General features: G+C 39.8%; 2 protein-coding genes across 2 annotated transcripts in view; one reads left to right on the forward strand and one right to left on the reverse strand.

The window, feature by feature from the left end:
* Positions 1-3,173, forward strand: part of LOC121280307 (AFG3-like protein 2) — a 45,125-nt gene extending 41,952 nt beyond the window's left edge. The window contains exon 17 of the mRNA XM_041192172.1: positions 1,040-3,173. Within this exon, the coding sequence (XP_041048106.1) occupies positions 1,040-1,255 (216 nt within the window). The 3' untranslated portion in view covers positions 1,256-3,173. The remainder of the gene's footprint in view (positions 1-1,039) is intronic.
* A 5,300-nt stretch (positions 3,174-8,473) lies between these two features.
* Positions 8,474-16,916, reverse strand: part of dbndd1 (dysbindin domain containing 1) — a 30,783-nt gene continuing 22,340 nt past the window's right edge. Inside the window, exon 4 of the mRNA XM_041192552.1 lies at positions 8,474-9,963. Within this exon, the coding sequence (XP_041048486.1) occupies positions 9,788-9,963 (176 nt within the window). The 3' untranslated portion in view covers positions 8,474-9,787. The remainder of the gene's footprint in view (positions 9,964-16,916) is intronic.

The following is a 16,916-nucleotide window of genomic DNA, read 5'->3' on the forward strand; positions in this document are numbered from 1 at the left end:
TTGGATGTTCAAAGAGACTTAGCTGTACTTGTACAAGGAACACAAAGTTAGCATGCAGTTACAGTTAGGAAGGCAAATGGCATGTTGGCCTTTATCGCAAGCAAGTTAGAGTACAAGAATAAAGAAGTCCTGCTACAATTGTACAGAGTTTTGTTGAGACCATATCTGGAATACTGTGTGAATTTTTGGTCTCTGTATTTCCTTCCATGGAAGGAAATATTAGCATTGGAGGCAGTATAGTGAAGGTTTACTGAATTTGTCCCTGGGATGAGGAAGTTGAGAGAGGCTGAGAAAATAGGGCCTAGATTCTCTGGAGTTTAGAAGAATGAGAGGCAATTGAAGCATACAAGATTCTGAAGGGGTTTGATAGAGTAGACATTGAGAGGTTGTTTCTGCTGGCCAGAGAATCTAAAACACGGCACAGTTTCAGGATAAGGGATTGGGATGAGGACAAATTATTTCTTTCTAAAGATTGTGAATTTTTAACCCAGAGGGTTGTTAATGCACCTCGTTGAATACATTTAAGGCAGGAATAAACAGATTTTTAGTGTCTCGGGGAATAAAGGGATAAGGAGAGAGGGTAGGAAAGTGGAGTTGAAGCCCAAGATCAGTCATGATCGTATTGAATGGTGGAGCAGGTTCAACGGGCTATATGGTTTTCTCCTGCTTCTATTTCTTTTTTACTTGCAGGCATTGACTTTTAAATCATCTGTTTGTTGTTTTCCCCCTAACTGCTTCCAAATAAAAGGTGGGGAGGACAACAGCACTGAACATAGTTTCTGACACCATTTGTTAAAGACTATCCGCATTCTCCAGAAAGTTCTGAAGCAACAAAGCAAGGTTTTATCCAAATTGCCTAAAATAATGGCCTTTCTTGACAATACCAGCCTGTTTCCTAAAATATGTGGCACCAAAAGTGCAGCTTTGGAATCAGAAGCACCAAGTTTTTCTGCAAGATTTTGTACTTTCCAGGTGTGGAACATTCTTTTTGATCCTACTGAATTGAGAGCCATAATTTTTTGTTTGTTTCTTTTGTCAGGTAGCCGAAAGATTACTAGAGAAGGAAGTACTTGATAAAAGTGACATGATTGATCTTTTGGGACCACGGCCATTTTCAGAAAAATCCACATATGAAGAGTTTGTTGAAGGTACTGGCAGCTTTGAAGAGGACACCACCTTACCTGAAGGTCTGAAGGACTGGAACCTGGAGAGGGAGGAGAGTAAAGAGGATCTGCCACAAAATCAGTTAGCATGAAATATATTAAGCATCCTTTCAATTTTCTGTCAACTGGAGAGCTTAGTGCTGTCCAAATTGAAAGGTTTACTTTGCTAAGATAAAATGAGAATGACAGCACTGTTATTTGGAACCATTCTCATATAAGATGATCCTTGGTAATGAGATGTTGTATGATGCAGCCATATTTTGCATGACTGTGTTTTGCGACTGAATTGGAAGCAGTTTGGACAGAGTCTGCAGAATTCCTGAAACTGGGCTGAATCTGATAAAGCCATTCTCTCCCTGCCTCTCTGGAAGGAACATGCAATCTATTTATCGGCACACGACAGAACAAGAGTGAACCTAAAGGAGTGTTCAAAAGTTCCATCAGTAAATAGACCAAATTTCAATGGTTGTAAGCTGAGAATTTCAGAAAGATTTGATGTTTATGCAAGTATGTGAGGTTTGCCTCTGAATGCAGAAATTCTTCACCTGTACTACAATTGTTAATCTTTAACTTTTGGTTTTCCTAATTATTCTCACTATCTACAGAAATGAATTTAGCAACTTGAATTGTTAAGCCTCCACCCCCGAATCCACTTCATTTTTAATTGTGTGTGCAAGCCAAAGCTGATGTAGGTGTCCATATATTTGAAAGAATTCACAACCCAAAATGTATTTCAATGCCTCTAAAATGCATTTGAAACCTCCATCATTTATTGCTGTTTTCCATATAATAGCCTAAACAAATACATCCCGATACTTAAGCACTCAAGTAAGAATGTTGCCATCTATGTTGAGTAGTTAATTTTTTCAAACTGATCATATTTCAAAGATGATTGATTTCCTGTTGTCATGGACACTGCGATGTGATTAGCATTTAGCTTAGATATTCTCTTGTGTGCATTGTAGCTGGTCACTCCCATAAGCAATTTAACTTAATGATACTGTTACTCAGGGACATAACAATTAGACCCATTTGTGACCTGAACTGGATATTGTGCTTTCACACTTGACTGGTGTGTTTCTTGATTCTTTTCAACGATGTGTTGAGAAACACTTACCGAAACAAGGCCATCAATGAATCGTTATATTGTTTTATTTAAAAGGCAGCAAGTGAACATAGAGAATGTCAGTCAGGTTCCAGTTATTAACTCAAACCCACATCTCTCTGCATGAATTGGGAACAATAATAAACCCTGCTACTTGACTGACTTGTTTTCTTCTGCCATTTCTTTTCATTCTGGGCAACTTCTTTTGCAAACAACCTTGATCTTTTGCATTTTATTTTTGCAGCAGCTAGCCCTTGACCTACAACTTGCAGCCTCTTGTCTGCTTTATAACCTGACTAGCCAAATATTCCTTTCTGTCTCTGCAGGGGTGTTTGAGGGGGGAGAGAAGGTGTGCAGCTGATTTTTATTGCCATGGTAGGCCTGGCCTAACAGTAAAATTAACTACTAATTTCCCCTTGTGGCTTGAGTCTGCTTTCCTAAAGAAGAAAAAGGCTATTTTGACTAATTGACTTGGGATCAGACAATTGGCTCTTGCTGTTGTGAATTTCACACACTGGGCCCATCTAGTTCAATGCATGTGTTCAATGCCTGCAGCATGTGACATTTTTTAAACCCACATAAATTATTTTGTTTCCAAAATCAACCCTTAAAGCTAACTCAATCCCAAAGTCCTTTCTGTGAAGAAAAAATGGTCGAAAATCCTGAAAAGATACCTGATTACCTGGCTGATCTCTGATACAGAATGAATGAGTCAGATTTAAAATATTGTGTGTTATACTTCTAGCTCCATTGTTGCCACTTAAGTGTAGTTAATTTTATATGTGATTACAAAATTAACCTTTTTCTCCATTCAGTAGCCTGTTTGCCTCAGATAAAACCTTCACTTCCATTGCTTTCTGTATTCTTTGAATTTTTCCTTCATTAAAGTCAGGTATAGGCACCGATTGTATAGTGATAACATGTATTCATTCTTGAGATAAGTTTAATTGTCCTTGATCTGCATTATTTCCTTAAACTGCATCAATCCTTCTAAAGAGGCTAATGGCTTCATTTTAAACATCACAAACATGAGTGCTAGTACAAAAACAGAATTACCTGGAAAAACTCAGCAGGTCTGGCAGCATCGGTGGAGAAGAAGAGTTGACGTTTCGAGTCCTCATGACCTTTCCACAGAACTGAGTGAAAAAAAGGAGAGGGGTGAAATATAAGCTGATTTAAGGTGGGGGGGTGGGGGGGCGCGAGAAGTTGGGGGGCGGTTTGTGGTTGTAGGGACAAGCAAGCAGTGATAGGAGCAGATGATCAAAAGATGTCGCAAAAGAACACAGAGGTGTTGAAGGTGGTGATATTGTCTAAACAAATGTGCTAATTAAGAATGAATGGTAGGGCGCTCAAGGTACAGCTCTAGTGGGAGTGGGGTGGAAAGACTAGCAGGGCATACTATCACTGCTTGCTCGTCCCTACAACCACACCACCACCACCACCCCCGCCCCTTCCACCCCTCCCCCCCCCCCCCCCCCCCCCCCACCCCCCAACCTTAAATCAGCTTATATTTCACCCCTCCTTATATTCACTCAGTTCTGTGGAAGGGTGATGAGGACTCGAAACGTCAACTCTTTGCCGATGCTGCCAGACCTGCTGAGTTTTTCCAGGTAATTCTGTTTTTGTTTTGGATTTCCAGCATCAGCAGTTTTTTGTTTTTATGAGTGTTAGTAGCTGTGTTTAGTTGATCATAACAGAAAATTTCAGCTTATGCCATTTGCACTGGTTGAGGACTGTGTTTGCCTCAAATGTAGGATAATTAGTTATAATGGATTTTACCACAGCTTTAATTTGGCATGGAAGATCATCAAGGTGTGAAGTAAACAATAGCTTTTGGGTTTTGGTGTAGATACAATCTTGCAAAATTGAAGCCAAGCTAGAAGATCACCAGACTCAAATTTCAATCTGGGGTGACCTGTCCTTCACTTGCTCAGTCCATAAGCCGTAATCCATTCATCTTGTGTTGCTTTTACGGCCATCCTCAATTGGTTTTTAAGTCTTGTGGGGATCAAACTTGGTTCAAGCTACCTATCAGTTAAAGCTTGAATATTGTTGTTTATTGGAGACATTCCTGACACAAGATGATTATTAGTATTCTGTATATTTTAGCATATTTTATTGTTTGAATTAATTGTCAATCTCTAATTAGTTTGCTGAGATTGAATCCTATGATTACAATTACTGTATGTTGTCTTTTGACAACATTTGTATAGTGAATATTGTCGCATGCTACTAGATATATTGCTGCATCAAATAGCTTATTACCCATATATCTTTTATATAGAGAGGATTTACTTTGAACAGATGTTTTGAATTCTGTATGTTCATATGACCTTTATACAAAAAAGAGTTTAATATTTTTTTCTGCTTGCATTACAGAGCTGTATTTAATTACTCCACTATGGGTTTTGTAATCATTGTGCCTTATCAAGTGTTACATTAGCCACAATATTTCACATTTTTGGCAATGGAAAGTTAGTGGCCACCGAATTTCAGAATTTATGTTGCAATTTATATGTAGTATTGCGATAAATTCTTATAAGGCTGAGATTTTAAGATGGGAAAATCAGCAGCAATAAGGTATTAAAAAGTAAAACACTAAAGCACTGTCCAGATAAGTGGTTGCCTTATTACATTACAGTCTTGCAATCTTAAAAGTTAATGCAGTTTTGTGAAGAAGGAAAAATCTATACATGAATGTTCATATTTCTGTAACCTGAACAGGTCACAACTGATTAATCAGCTTATTGCCCTTGAAAGAAGATTGTGTAGCATTAGTAACAAAGATTTTTTTTAAATGCTGGGTGCCAGAACATGCTGGTGTTATCAGTATTCAGCGTTGCTATTGCACTAATAATGCAAAAGGAAATATATGGCATCGCTCCATCATTAATCTCTACATGTCCATATTTCTGTATTGAATATGTGCCATCACTTACAGCAGAAAATTCCAGAAATACAAAACCCAGCCAGTATCACTTTTAATTCCTTTTTTATTTAACCAAGGGGCAGTCCAGTATCTCAATGTCAGGAGTGTGACTGGATCAGAAAAGTGAACTTAAGAATGATGGATCAATGTGTTTATTTTCACCCACCCTGGGGCTGTATGTGATTATTTGCAAGCTGCTGTATTGGTATAGTTGGAATGAGTGACAAACGGGGATGATAAAGGGAATAAGGTCTGAAGTATAAGCAATAAAATATTTTGGAACAATATTGATTCCCGAAGCTCCAAACAACCACTTGCATTTTTATAGCACTAATGTCAATGCTTCACAGGAGTATTATCGAACACACTGTTTACATTGAGGCATATGGGAAAGATTTGTCACATGGGTGGTTGTTAAAGAGTGTCATAAAGAAGGATAAAGATGCAAGAGAGGGTTGGGGAGAGAATTCCAAGGCTTAGGGCCAGGCAGCTGAAGGCACAGCCACCATGGAATAATTGAAATCAGGAATGAACAAGACAAAATTGGAGAAGCGAAGAAATGTCCAGGAGAGGAGGTGGTGGGTTGGAGGAGACCTCAGTGATGGGAAGGAACAAGGCCTTGAAGGAATTGGAAAACAATGGTGAGAATTTTAAAATTGAGCTGTTGCCAGACCAGGAGTCAGTGTAGATTGGTGAGTACATTTGATGAGCAAACAGAATTTGGAGAGAGTTAAAATATGGGCAGCAGAGTTTTGCATGAACTCAAGTTTATAGAGATGAAAGAAAGAAAGCCGGTTAGCATTAGAGTAGTCAAGTCTAGATGGTAACAAAGGCTTGCTAGGATGAGCGTTTCTGTAGCAGATAAGTTGACACGTGGTGGAGTCGGGCACTGTTACGAAGATTGAAGTAGGCAGTCCTGGTGATAGTGTGGGTATGAGGTTGGAATCTTGTTTCTGGGTCAAATATGACAGTATGGTTCAGCATCAGACAGTAGCAAGGTAGCGGGCTGGGGTCAGTGGCTAGGGAATGCAGGGGTTGGAAAAAGTAACTTTGGTCTGAAGAGCATAAGGCTGTCCTGATTTTGAGAGATTTTGTACAACACCATTCTGTACCTTTTACAAAATCCAGGTGATGCACGTCTCAACCTTTTCACTGGATTAAACGTGATTTGGGTACCATTTTTAATGAAATCATAACATCTTTTAGTTTGTAAATTTAAGGTCAGTTTTAAAACTTGGGAAAAATTAAGTATTACAGAAAGATCTGAAGACTGACAATTGCAGCCAGACTATAGCTTCACAAGTTTTTAACACTAGTCAATATATAGTGAAAGTTACAAATAAACTTTGGGAGATGCAAAGTTGATTTTGCAAGAGACCAAATTATATCTAATACACTAAAAATCTTGTGTACTTCTTGCCTACGTTTTCATTGTAAGTTCCTACGCCTATGTTTACAATTCAAGCTATCTGTGTAAACTTGTTAAGCTCTAATTGTACTTTCTTCAAATAATGGGGCTGCTGTGTCACTACTAGCTGGGTTTGTGCATAATTAAAAGCTTATCTAGGCAGTTTCCATTATAGATGTGGGCGAGAAAATGTATACTGCAAACAAAAGTAAGATTTTAAAATGAGGACTGAACTACAGAACTTATCCTTTGCCCAATTATCATCAGCCTTTAAACCCTGCTCACCCTGAAGACTACACTTGACAAACCATGCACAGAGTGATGGGCGATCAACTACAGCAGGAAATTACTCATGGTAAAAAAAACCTCGATATTATGAAAGTTCAGGATTTAAACACCATCAGCCGAATAGAAAAGTGCTAAATTAAGCTCGGAATGGGTAATTGTAATTGGTAAGTATCTGGCTTATTCTGCCTGTGAATCACTGCAATTCCATTATTTGCTTTGTGGAAAGCAGCCCTAAATTACATACACAAATTAATCAACATTGTAAGTTATGAAAGTGCTTGGGTTAATCCCTTGATAAAATTTGAGCTGGCCACGTGTGCATGTGTATCATATTAGGTAACATTTTTTTAAAATGCCATTGTTCTTCCCTTGTGGCTAGCTCAGTACAAGACAGCCACCACAATATTGGAGAGATGTCATTTGGAATCTTCCTTAACCTGTGCTGATGCCGTGTTTGAATGCCAGGGGATTTGATATATTTTTATTTCCCTAAAGATTGACTAATTTTCTACATTGTAAGGTATCTAAGTGCCCTGTCACCAGATCCAAATTTCCCAATGGAGGTTGGCAGATTTAATGGCTGCCCTGGGAATGTAGCTTCTCTCTTCTGTTGGGGAAATATATGTTCTAATGATCTCACTAATGGCCCTTGTGTATCCATGTGGTTCAATTATTTTTATGGTGAAGACCTTAATTAGCAATAAAATAAAACTGAGGATTTCTGAGGACTAAGCATCCTAGTTATCAGTACGTTCTATTAATGTTGCATTTCTCATTGAGAATCAGGACTCTCTGCACCATAACTAAGTCAGTCTTTCCTAAAATTACAAAGCTATAAAACACTGCCTCATTCTGCCTTTTCTTTGTTTTTTTAAAAATATGAACATGGCAATACTGATAATTATCTCTTAATCTATTACAGCTTTTCAACACTATCTTCTCCATGTATCTTGGTCCTTACTCATTAGTTTCTTTATAAACAAAAGAAAAGTTAACATGAATTTTAGCTGACATTGGTATTTGAACTTTGTTTCATCTTCTAATTATTTTGCATTCTAGGTATTGTCAGGTGGGAGAAGGGGCATTGAACAAAGCATGTATGGAGAGCAGATGCTCTAACTCTACATGTATTAACTTTACATGTATTAAATTTTCATGTTTATTACCAGATATAAGTTTTTGCACTTAACTGTGTGAAAATGTAAGGACAATGTAACATGAATAATGAGATCACACATTTTAAACAAGAAGTCTTCAATTTTATTTTTCTACATTCAGTTATTGTATGATAAATGGCTTAAACTGATTTGCTACCAAAGTAGTATAATACAACTTTAAGGAACCAATATACAAGATGACTAGAACTTGAGGGTTATTTGTGAGTCTGAAAAAGTTAATTTAAAATTGCAAATAAAAACATTATAAAGGAGTTTCCTGAACCAAGGCAGTTCACCAGACAGCAAATCACCGCATATCTGTTCATATTTCATTGAATGCTATCATATGCGTTAAAGTAAAATAATCTACTTCATTTGATACAACACCTAGTTCCAACTACAACATTCAAATTATACCTTCAGTGTCAGGGGGTTGGAGGGGGGCGGAATCTGGTACCCTTTTTGAAAGAAAATAAGAGCTGCTTTCTGGTCTCAAAGATAAATTTTAATTTAACAGGATAACTTAGTGTTGGCATCAGACTGATATCATTCAATTTAATTTTTAGTTTTCAGGCAGTGCAATATTTTGGTTTAGAGGTAATGACTTTTGTACAACAGGAATTAAAACTGAACTCGGTTTCTTTGTCCACGTGTGTATATAATATGGAATCAGAGTTAGTGTTTTGGCTCAGTTAGACCCTTTTCTCCTTGAATACCTTTTTCGCATGTTTAGACATGTAGGACAATGCATTTAAAGGATAAACATATCTGGAAAGAGAATGCTACCTCCTTATAAATTCAGTTTGGAGACTGAAAAAGAAAACTAGTGATTTTATTTATGATGCTTTTATTCCATGCATTATTGATCATTTCAGTGCTAATAAAAATCTTCTATCACATTTCTAGGAATCTATGTTTGGTGTACAAATTCTGTTTAGAGATGTTGCCTGAGAAACATACAATATTTTTTTTATCTTGGTGTTTCACTCCAGAAAACTGCATAGACACTTATTAGTATTCATCTCTCCTTCCAGTGGAAGATTTCCTCCAACATCATCATAGGTGAGATATTCCGTATTTACCTCCATTTGTATTGGTTTTAATTTTTCTGTTACGCATTCAGTACCTGCACTTTCTCCCACTGGTTTTGCTGTGAAGAGCATGTTGCAGACTTACAGATTTTAGCCTGATGTGAGGTGAAATGGACAATGTCAGATTTTTCCACGAGAGCAGCTGATATAGAACAAGTATTCCTAGTTGGACAGGGATTGACTACAATTGCCTGGAAAGCTCTAAAACGACATATGTGTTCAGCCATATTGAATGGTGGGGCAGGCTTGAGGGGCTGAATGACCTACTCCTATTTCTTATGTTCTGTTATTGTTTCAAGGAGTTTTCTAAAAAGTGATAGTCACCTGACTGAGTTACTCAAGGCAATAAAAAGTTCCAGTTCTTCAGATATTTTCATATAATGTCCTAAGGTCATAGCACAGGCTCATCCACAGCACCAAAAGCATATGAATGGACTAAGATTGATAGTTGATTTTTATAGATTTCATTACATAGGGTAAAAATCCCTTCGCTGAAAGCATAAACATTATGTAATTCACTGCAGGGACAGTTGGTGAAAATCTACTTAATTATATGAATGAAGAATGAGGGAGAAGAACAATTATGAATGATGCGGCAGAACTATTCAGCGCTGTACATTTTATTGAAGCAAGGTCCAATCTTGTCCTAGGGTTTTTTGTGTGTTTCAACTGTGTGAAAATGATCTGACATTTCCAATGGAACATCTGGATCACTTGGGTGCTTCCTCTCCCTGCTCTGTTCATTCTTGGCTCTTGTCCATGAAGGGGATTTTAAATGTGTTCCACGTGAGATGATTGGATACATCAATGGTTGGTTCAATTCTGTAAAGTAAAACGTAACAATTAGCTGTATGATGAATCTTAGAGACTTCATCCCCAAGATCTAAGATATATCTTGATACTTTGGTACGATGAGGATGTTTTAGTTATTGATTATTATACTTTTTAAAAATATATATACACGAGATTTTTTTTGGATGTTGACCTCAATTACAAGGGACCCATCCTTTGTAAGGTAAATACAATAATATTTATGTCATGTGATCAGGTGTTACATGTTCAGATTACATGTCATCTGATGAAATAGGATCAGGATGTCATCCAAACAAACCCTAGGAATGCCAACAATCAGAGGTGGTAAACCCTATAAGTCAGACCTTCAAGTACTTTTCCCATCATCTTGTCCTTGGCTCCCTGTCTTAAAGCACTTTGTGCATATTGGTGTTTGCTGATTTATGGGCTGAATTTTCCCAAGTAGCAGGTTATCCCAATTAAGAGACTGCTGCTGGGACCACCATTCAATTGGAGACAGCGGCCTGCCTCTCAGAGCTGCCAGCCCAATCAGAGGGCTGCCAGCTTGGCAACACCACCGAGAGAAGTGGCTGCTACTGAAGCTGCAAGAAGGAGGAGGAGACGCCTTCGTGTTGAGGCACCCTTGAAGGTCAGGTACATTTTTTTCACTGCTGGGGCCAGGTAGGCAGGCCCCAGCATTCAGCAAGATGAATGCTCCAGCGGTAGCATCGGAACCATGGGGGCTGGCATTGCTGCCAAGGGCCCATGGTGTGGTTGTAAAGGGGGCCTCACTCCACCCTCCCCCCCCCGCCCCCCCCCCAACCCAGGAACCCACTGGGAGAGCCCTGGCAGCCTTCCCAAGCAGCAGGGGCCTGCCCCACACTGGTAAAATGATGATGCAGGCAAGAAGTGGTTGTTAATTCATCAATTAATTGGCCACCCGCCAAGAAGAGGCAGGTGGCCATGCTGCTACCATTCCTGCCATTGAGAGTATCCCGTGGCAGTGGGAAGATAATGGCCTCCAATTCCGATCCCTACCACTGCCATCAACAGATCAGAACTAAGCTCTGCAGTCCTGCCACATCCAGTCATGAATGATGGAGGACAATTAAATAACTCACTGGAGGACGAGGCTCCACAAATATCCCCATCCTCAATGATGGGGGAACCCAGCACATCAATGCAAAAGACAAGGTTGAATCATTTGCAACAATCTTCAGTCAGGAGCGCTGAGTGGATAATCCATCTCAGCCTCCTCCAGAGATCCCCAGCATCACAGATGCCAGTGCTCAGCCAATTCGATTTATTCCACATAAAAAGGAGTGGATGAAGGCACCGGATCTAAAAAGGCTATGGGCCCTGACAACATTCCAGCAATAGTACTGAAGATTTATGCTCCAGAACTTGCCGTGCCCTTAGCCAAGCTGTTCCAGTACAGCTACAACACAGGCTTCTACCCGACAATGGGGAAAATTGCCCTGTACACACAAAACAGGTCAAATCCAACCCGGCCAATTACCACCCCATCAGTCTACTCTTGATCATCAGCAAAGTGATGGAAAGTGTCACTGACAGTGCTAGCAAGCAGCATTCACTCAGCAATAACCTGCTCACATATTTCGTTTGGGTTCGCCAGAGACACTTGGCTCCTGACCTCATTACAGCCTTGGTCCAAACACAGAGCTGAACTCTAGAGGTAAGGTAAGAATCACCTTGGCATCAAGGCAGCATTTGATCAAGTGTGGCATCAAGGAGCCCTTGCAAAACTGAAATCAGTTAGAACTAGGGAGAAAAACCCCCACTGGATGGAGTCATACCTAGCACAAAGGAAGGTGGTTGTGGTTGTTGGAGGTCAATCATTTCAGACCAGAGACATCACTGCAGGAGTTCCTCAGGGTAGTGTCCTTGGCCCAACCATCTTCAGCTGCTTCATGAATCGTAAGGTCAGAAATGAGGATGATTGCACAATGTTCAACATCATTCGCGACTCCTCAGATACTGAAGCAGTCCGTGTCCATCTACAGCAAGACCTGGACAATATTCAGGCTTGGGCTCATAAGTGGCAAGTAACATTCACACCACAAAGTGCCAGGCAATGACCATCTCCAACAAGAGAGAATCTAAGCATCTCCCCTCGACGTTCAATGGTATTACTACTACTGAATCCCCCACTATCAACATCCTGGGGGTTACTATTGACCAGATACTGAACTGCGCCAGCCATATAAATACTGTGGCTATAAGAGGAGGTCAGAGGCTAGGAATTCTGTGGAGAATAACTCACCTCTTGACTCCCCAAAGCCTTTCCACCACCTACAAGGCACAAGTCAGGAGCATGATGGAATTCTCTCCATTTGCCTGGATGAGTGGAGCTCCAACAGCACTCAAGAAATTTGACACCATCCAGGACAAAGCCCACTTAACTGCCATCCCATCTACCACCTTCAACAGTCACTCCCTCCACCACTGACAGATTGGCAGCAATGTGTACTATCTACTAGATGCACTGCAGCAATTCACCAAGGCTCTTTCGACATTACCTTCCAAACCCACGACCTCTCCCACCTAGAAGGACAAGGATCACAGATGCATGGAACACCACCACCTGCAAGTTCCCCTCCAGGTAACACACTATCTTGACTTGGAACTATGTCGTCTTTCCTTCACTGCTGCTGGGAGCTCCCTTCCTAACAGCACTATAGGTGTATCTATACCACATGGACTGCAGCGGTTCAAGAAGGCAGCTCACCACCACCTTCTCAAGGGCAATTAAGAATGGACACCAAATACTGGCCTAGCCAGTGAGGCCCATATCCTTTGAAAGAATAAAAAAGAAGTTTTGTGAGGCTTCCCATCTTCAGAGGGCTAGTAAAATTCAGCCCATGTCGTCCTTAAAAAAACATAAGTTTCCATTAAAAAAAAATGTCCTCAATATAGTCAAATATTCACCATTTACACAGCTTCTAAGTTTTAATACAAAAAATACATTTCAGGCTCAAAAATGGGTTGCTGTCTTAGAAATTAGCATTGTTTTAACTGAATTTTAGACAAACGAAGAGGGAAAGGGCTTGTTGTTATTGGAATGGGCAGTAGCCAATCAGGATGAACCAAATAATTCAAATTCCTCTTTCAGCTGCATTTAAATCACTTGGAAAAACAAAATGAAATTCTATTCGCCATTTGTCTACAGGTCTCCTTTAGGGGCTTACTGCCAACAGTTGTAAATAAGTGTTTACTGCATTCTATTTTTAACTGGAAATGGTTTTCAAAATAAAATGGGTGAAATCTTATTTTAAAACTTTTCTTTATCTGCTATTTATTTATTGGCTTTAGCTTAACCTAGATTTCCAAACCAACACCTTAACCACAATCAATGTAGTGTTCATAAAAACTGAGTATTATCGACCATAAGACTTCATGGTCTAGGTGGCATTCAGCGATGATAAAAGCAAAATACTGTGGATGCTGGAAATCTGAAATAAAAACAGAAAATGCTGGAAAAACTCAGCAGATCTGGCAGCATCTGTAGAGAGGAAAACAGTCAACGTTCCGAGTCTGTTTTACTCTTCAGACTCTGAAGATGAGTTATACAGACTTGAAACATTAACTCTGTTTCTCTCTCCACAGATGCTGCCAGACCTCCTGAGTTTTTCCAGCATTTTCTGTTTCTATTTTGGCATTCAACTATGACTGCTATGCTCCAATACAAAGGAAGAGAAATCACAGAAACTTTGTATGTGATCCACAGTCAAGAATGTTCACTGTTAAGTCGAAAAGCTTGGACAGATCTACAACTCAGCTATAAAGTTGATGAATTGGAAAACCTTGAAGAAACCAGAATCAGGATTTCCTTGGAACAGCAAGTGAAGGAACCAGACAAACATGACCGTGACAAACTACAAACAACAGTAGGTGCATTGTCATGTATTCCTTTTGGGAAGCCTGAATAGGAGGATATAAATCTTGTTGAGGATGTGGAGTCATACAGTTCACTGGCTACAAAATTCCTACCAGCAATCACACAGAGGCTGAAGGAAATATGACAAGCACAAAAAAGCAGATGAAAATTGTGTTAAAATTAGAGAATACTGCAAAAATGAATGGCCAAAATATGTTCCAAACAATCTCATCCTGAAACAATACTTCAAGCAACGCTGACATCTCAGTATTGTCAACGACTAGTTAACTTATGTATACTTTGAAGGACCTCATCATAAGGGACACCTAAGCATTACCAAGTGTCATGTTAGAGTGCAAAATTCAGTCTGGTGGCCAGGATTCTCAATCACTAGAGTAAATGATTTCAAGCTGCATCACTTGTGCAATCCATTGCCGACAGCAAAGAGTACCACTGATGGTCTTTCATGCCCATCCAAACTGTGGGAATGTCTTGGAATCGAGCTTTCTGAGCTCAATGGTATTATTGCTGACTATTGCTCCAGATGGATTGAGGTTAAACATCTTTATGGTGCAACCTCAGAAGCAGTCTTTAATTCACAAAAATAATTTTTTTGCCCCACATGCATTCCAGATCTTGTCATTTCCAACAATAGTCCACAATTTGCAAATTAAGGGTTCAAGAAATTTACAAACTATGGATTTGTCCACACAACCAGTTCACAAAGGTACCCACAATCAAATGGGAGATGCCGAGAGAAGAGTAAGAACATTAAAAGCTTCGTTGAAAATGAATGATACCACATCACTTCAGAATGGGCTGGCTCTATCAGCACTTCTGATGGGAAGAAGACTACGGACTCAACTTCCTGTTCTTCCACATAGACTCTTGCCATGTCTAAAAACAACTGATATCAGTAGAGTAAAGGAGAAAAAGGAGGAGTATCATGCAAATCAGACCAGAAACTACAACCAATACCATAGAGTGCATGATTTACCAGAACTCCAACCAGGTGAATCAGTCTGGATTAGAGACCAGAATAGAGAAGGCTAAGTGTTGGAAAATACACACAGTCCGAGATCGTATCATGTAGAGACTAGAGAACAGGATAGTTAGAAGAAACAGAAGCACACTCATACCTACAAGAAGACCACCATCAATGGAATGGACTAACTACCCATATGATCAGGAAGATAACCTGAACAGAGAACCAATAGTCTATTAAGGTTCACATTCTAAACTACTGAGTTCCAGAAAGAATATGGAGAACTTGAATCCTATGCAACCTCAGAGAGAGATCAGAACAAGATCAGGAAGATTGGTGAAACCACCACGGCGCTTATTTCTGTGAGCCTGAGATGAAGGGAGTGACTTTGGCGGGGTGGAAAGGGGGAATGTAGGATAATGTAAATAGTATTTATTAGAGGCACAGATTTGGGGGAGATGTAGTGTGAACATACAAAAATGCGAACAAGGAGCAGGAGTAGACCATTCAATCCCTCGAGGCTACTCTGCCATTTAAAAAGATCATGGTGGATTTGATAGTAACCTCAAATCTGCATCCTGCCTACACCCGATAACCTATCACCCCCATGCTTACCAAGAATATATCCATCTCTGCCTTAAATATATTCAAAGACCCTGCTTCCAGCACCTTTCCAGGAAGAGAATGCCAAAGACTCACAATCCTCAGAGAAAAAAATTCGCCTCATCTCTGTTTTAAATGGGTGATCCCTTACTTTTAAATAGTGACTCCCACTTGAGGAAACATCCCCTCCACATCCACCCTGTCAAGACCCCTCAGGACCTTATATGTTTCAATCAAGTTGCCTCTCACTCTTCTAAACTCCAGTCGATACAAGCCCAGTATGTCCAGCCTTTCCTCATAAGATGACCCACCCATTGCAGGTATTGGTCTGGTAAACCTTCTCTGAACTACTTCCAATGCATTTACATCCTTCCTCAAATAAGGTGACCAATACTGTACACAGTACTCCCAAATGTGGTTTCACTGGTGCTCTGTACAACTGAAACATAACCCCCCTACTTCTGTATTCAATTCCCCTCGCAATAAATGATAAAATTCTATTAGCTTTCCTAATTATTTGCTGTTACCTGCAAACTAGCCTTTTGTGGATTCATGCACTAAGACATCCAGACCCCTCTGCACCTCACGGCTCTGCAATCTCTCTTTTTTATTATTCTTGCCAAAATGGACGATTTCACATTTTCCCACATTATACTCAATTTGCCTGATCTTTGCCCACTCACTTAATCCATCTATATCTTTCTGTAGCCTCCTTATGTCCTCTTAACAACTTTCCTGCCTATCTTTGTCTCATGAGCAAATCTGGCAACTGTCCCACCCATCATTCAAATCATTTATATAAGTTGTAAACAGTTGAGATCCCAGCACTAATCCCCCTGTGGTTCTGTCGAAGGGTCATGAGGACTCGAAACGTTAACTCTTCTTCTCCTCCGATGCTGCCAGACCTGCTGAGTTTTTCCAGGTAATTCTGTTTTTGTTCCTGTGGCACACCACTTGTTACATCTTGCCAACCTGAAAAAGATCCAGTTATGCCTACTCTCTACCAGCCAATCTTCTATCCATGCCAATATGTTACCCCGTATACCATGAGCTTTTATTTTCCGCAACACATTTGATGTGGCACTTTATCAAATGTCTTCTGGAAATCTAAGCACAGTACCTTTATCCATAGCATGTTACTTCCTCAAAGTTACTTTTCTCAAATCCAGGGAGTTTCGGAAAATTAAAACCAATGCATCAACTATCTCACAAGCGACTTCTTTTAATAGCCTAGGATGAAGTCCAACAGAACCCGAGCACTTGTCAGCTCCAACAATTTACTCTGTACCACTTCTCTGGTGATTGTAATTTTCCTGAGCTCCCCCCTCCTTGCCATTTCCTGATTTATAGCTGCTTCTGGCATGTTACTTGTATCCTTTATAGTGAAGACTGATGCAAAGTACCTCTTCAATTCATCTGCCATGTCCTTGTTTTCCATTATCAATTCTCCAGGCTCATTTTCTATAGGACCAACACTCACTTTGTTAATTTGTTTCT

Source organism: Carcharodon carcharias, chromosome 7 (assembly GCF_017639515.1).
Source record: "Carcharodon carcharias isolate sCarCar2 chromosome 7, sCarCar2.pri, whole genome shotgun sequence".
NCBI classification, from domain to species: Eukaryota; Metazoa; Chordata; class Chondrichthyes; order Lamniformes; family Lamnidae; genus Carcharodon; species Carcharodon carcharias.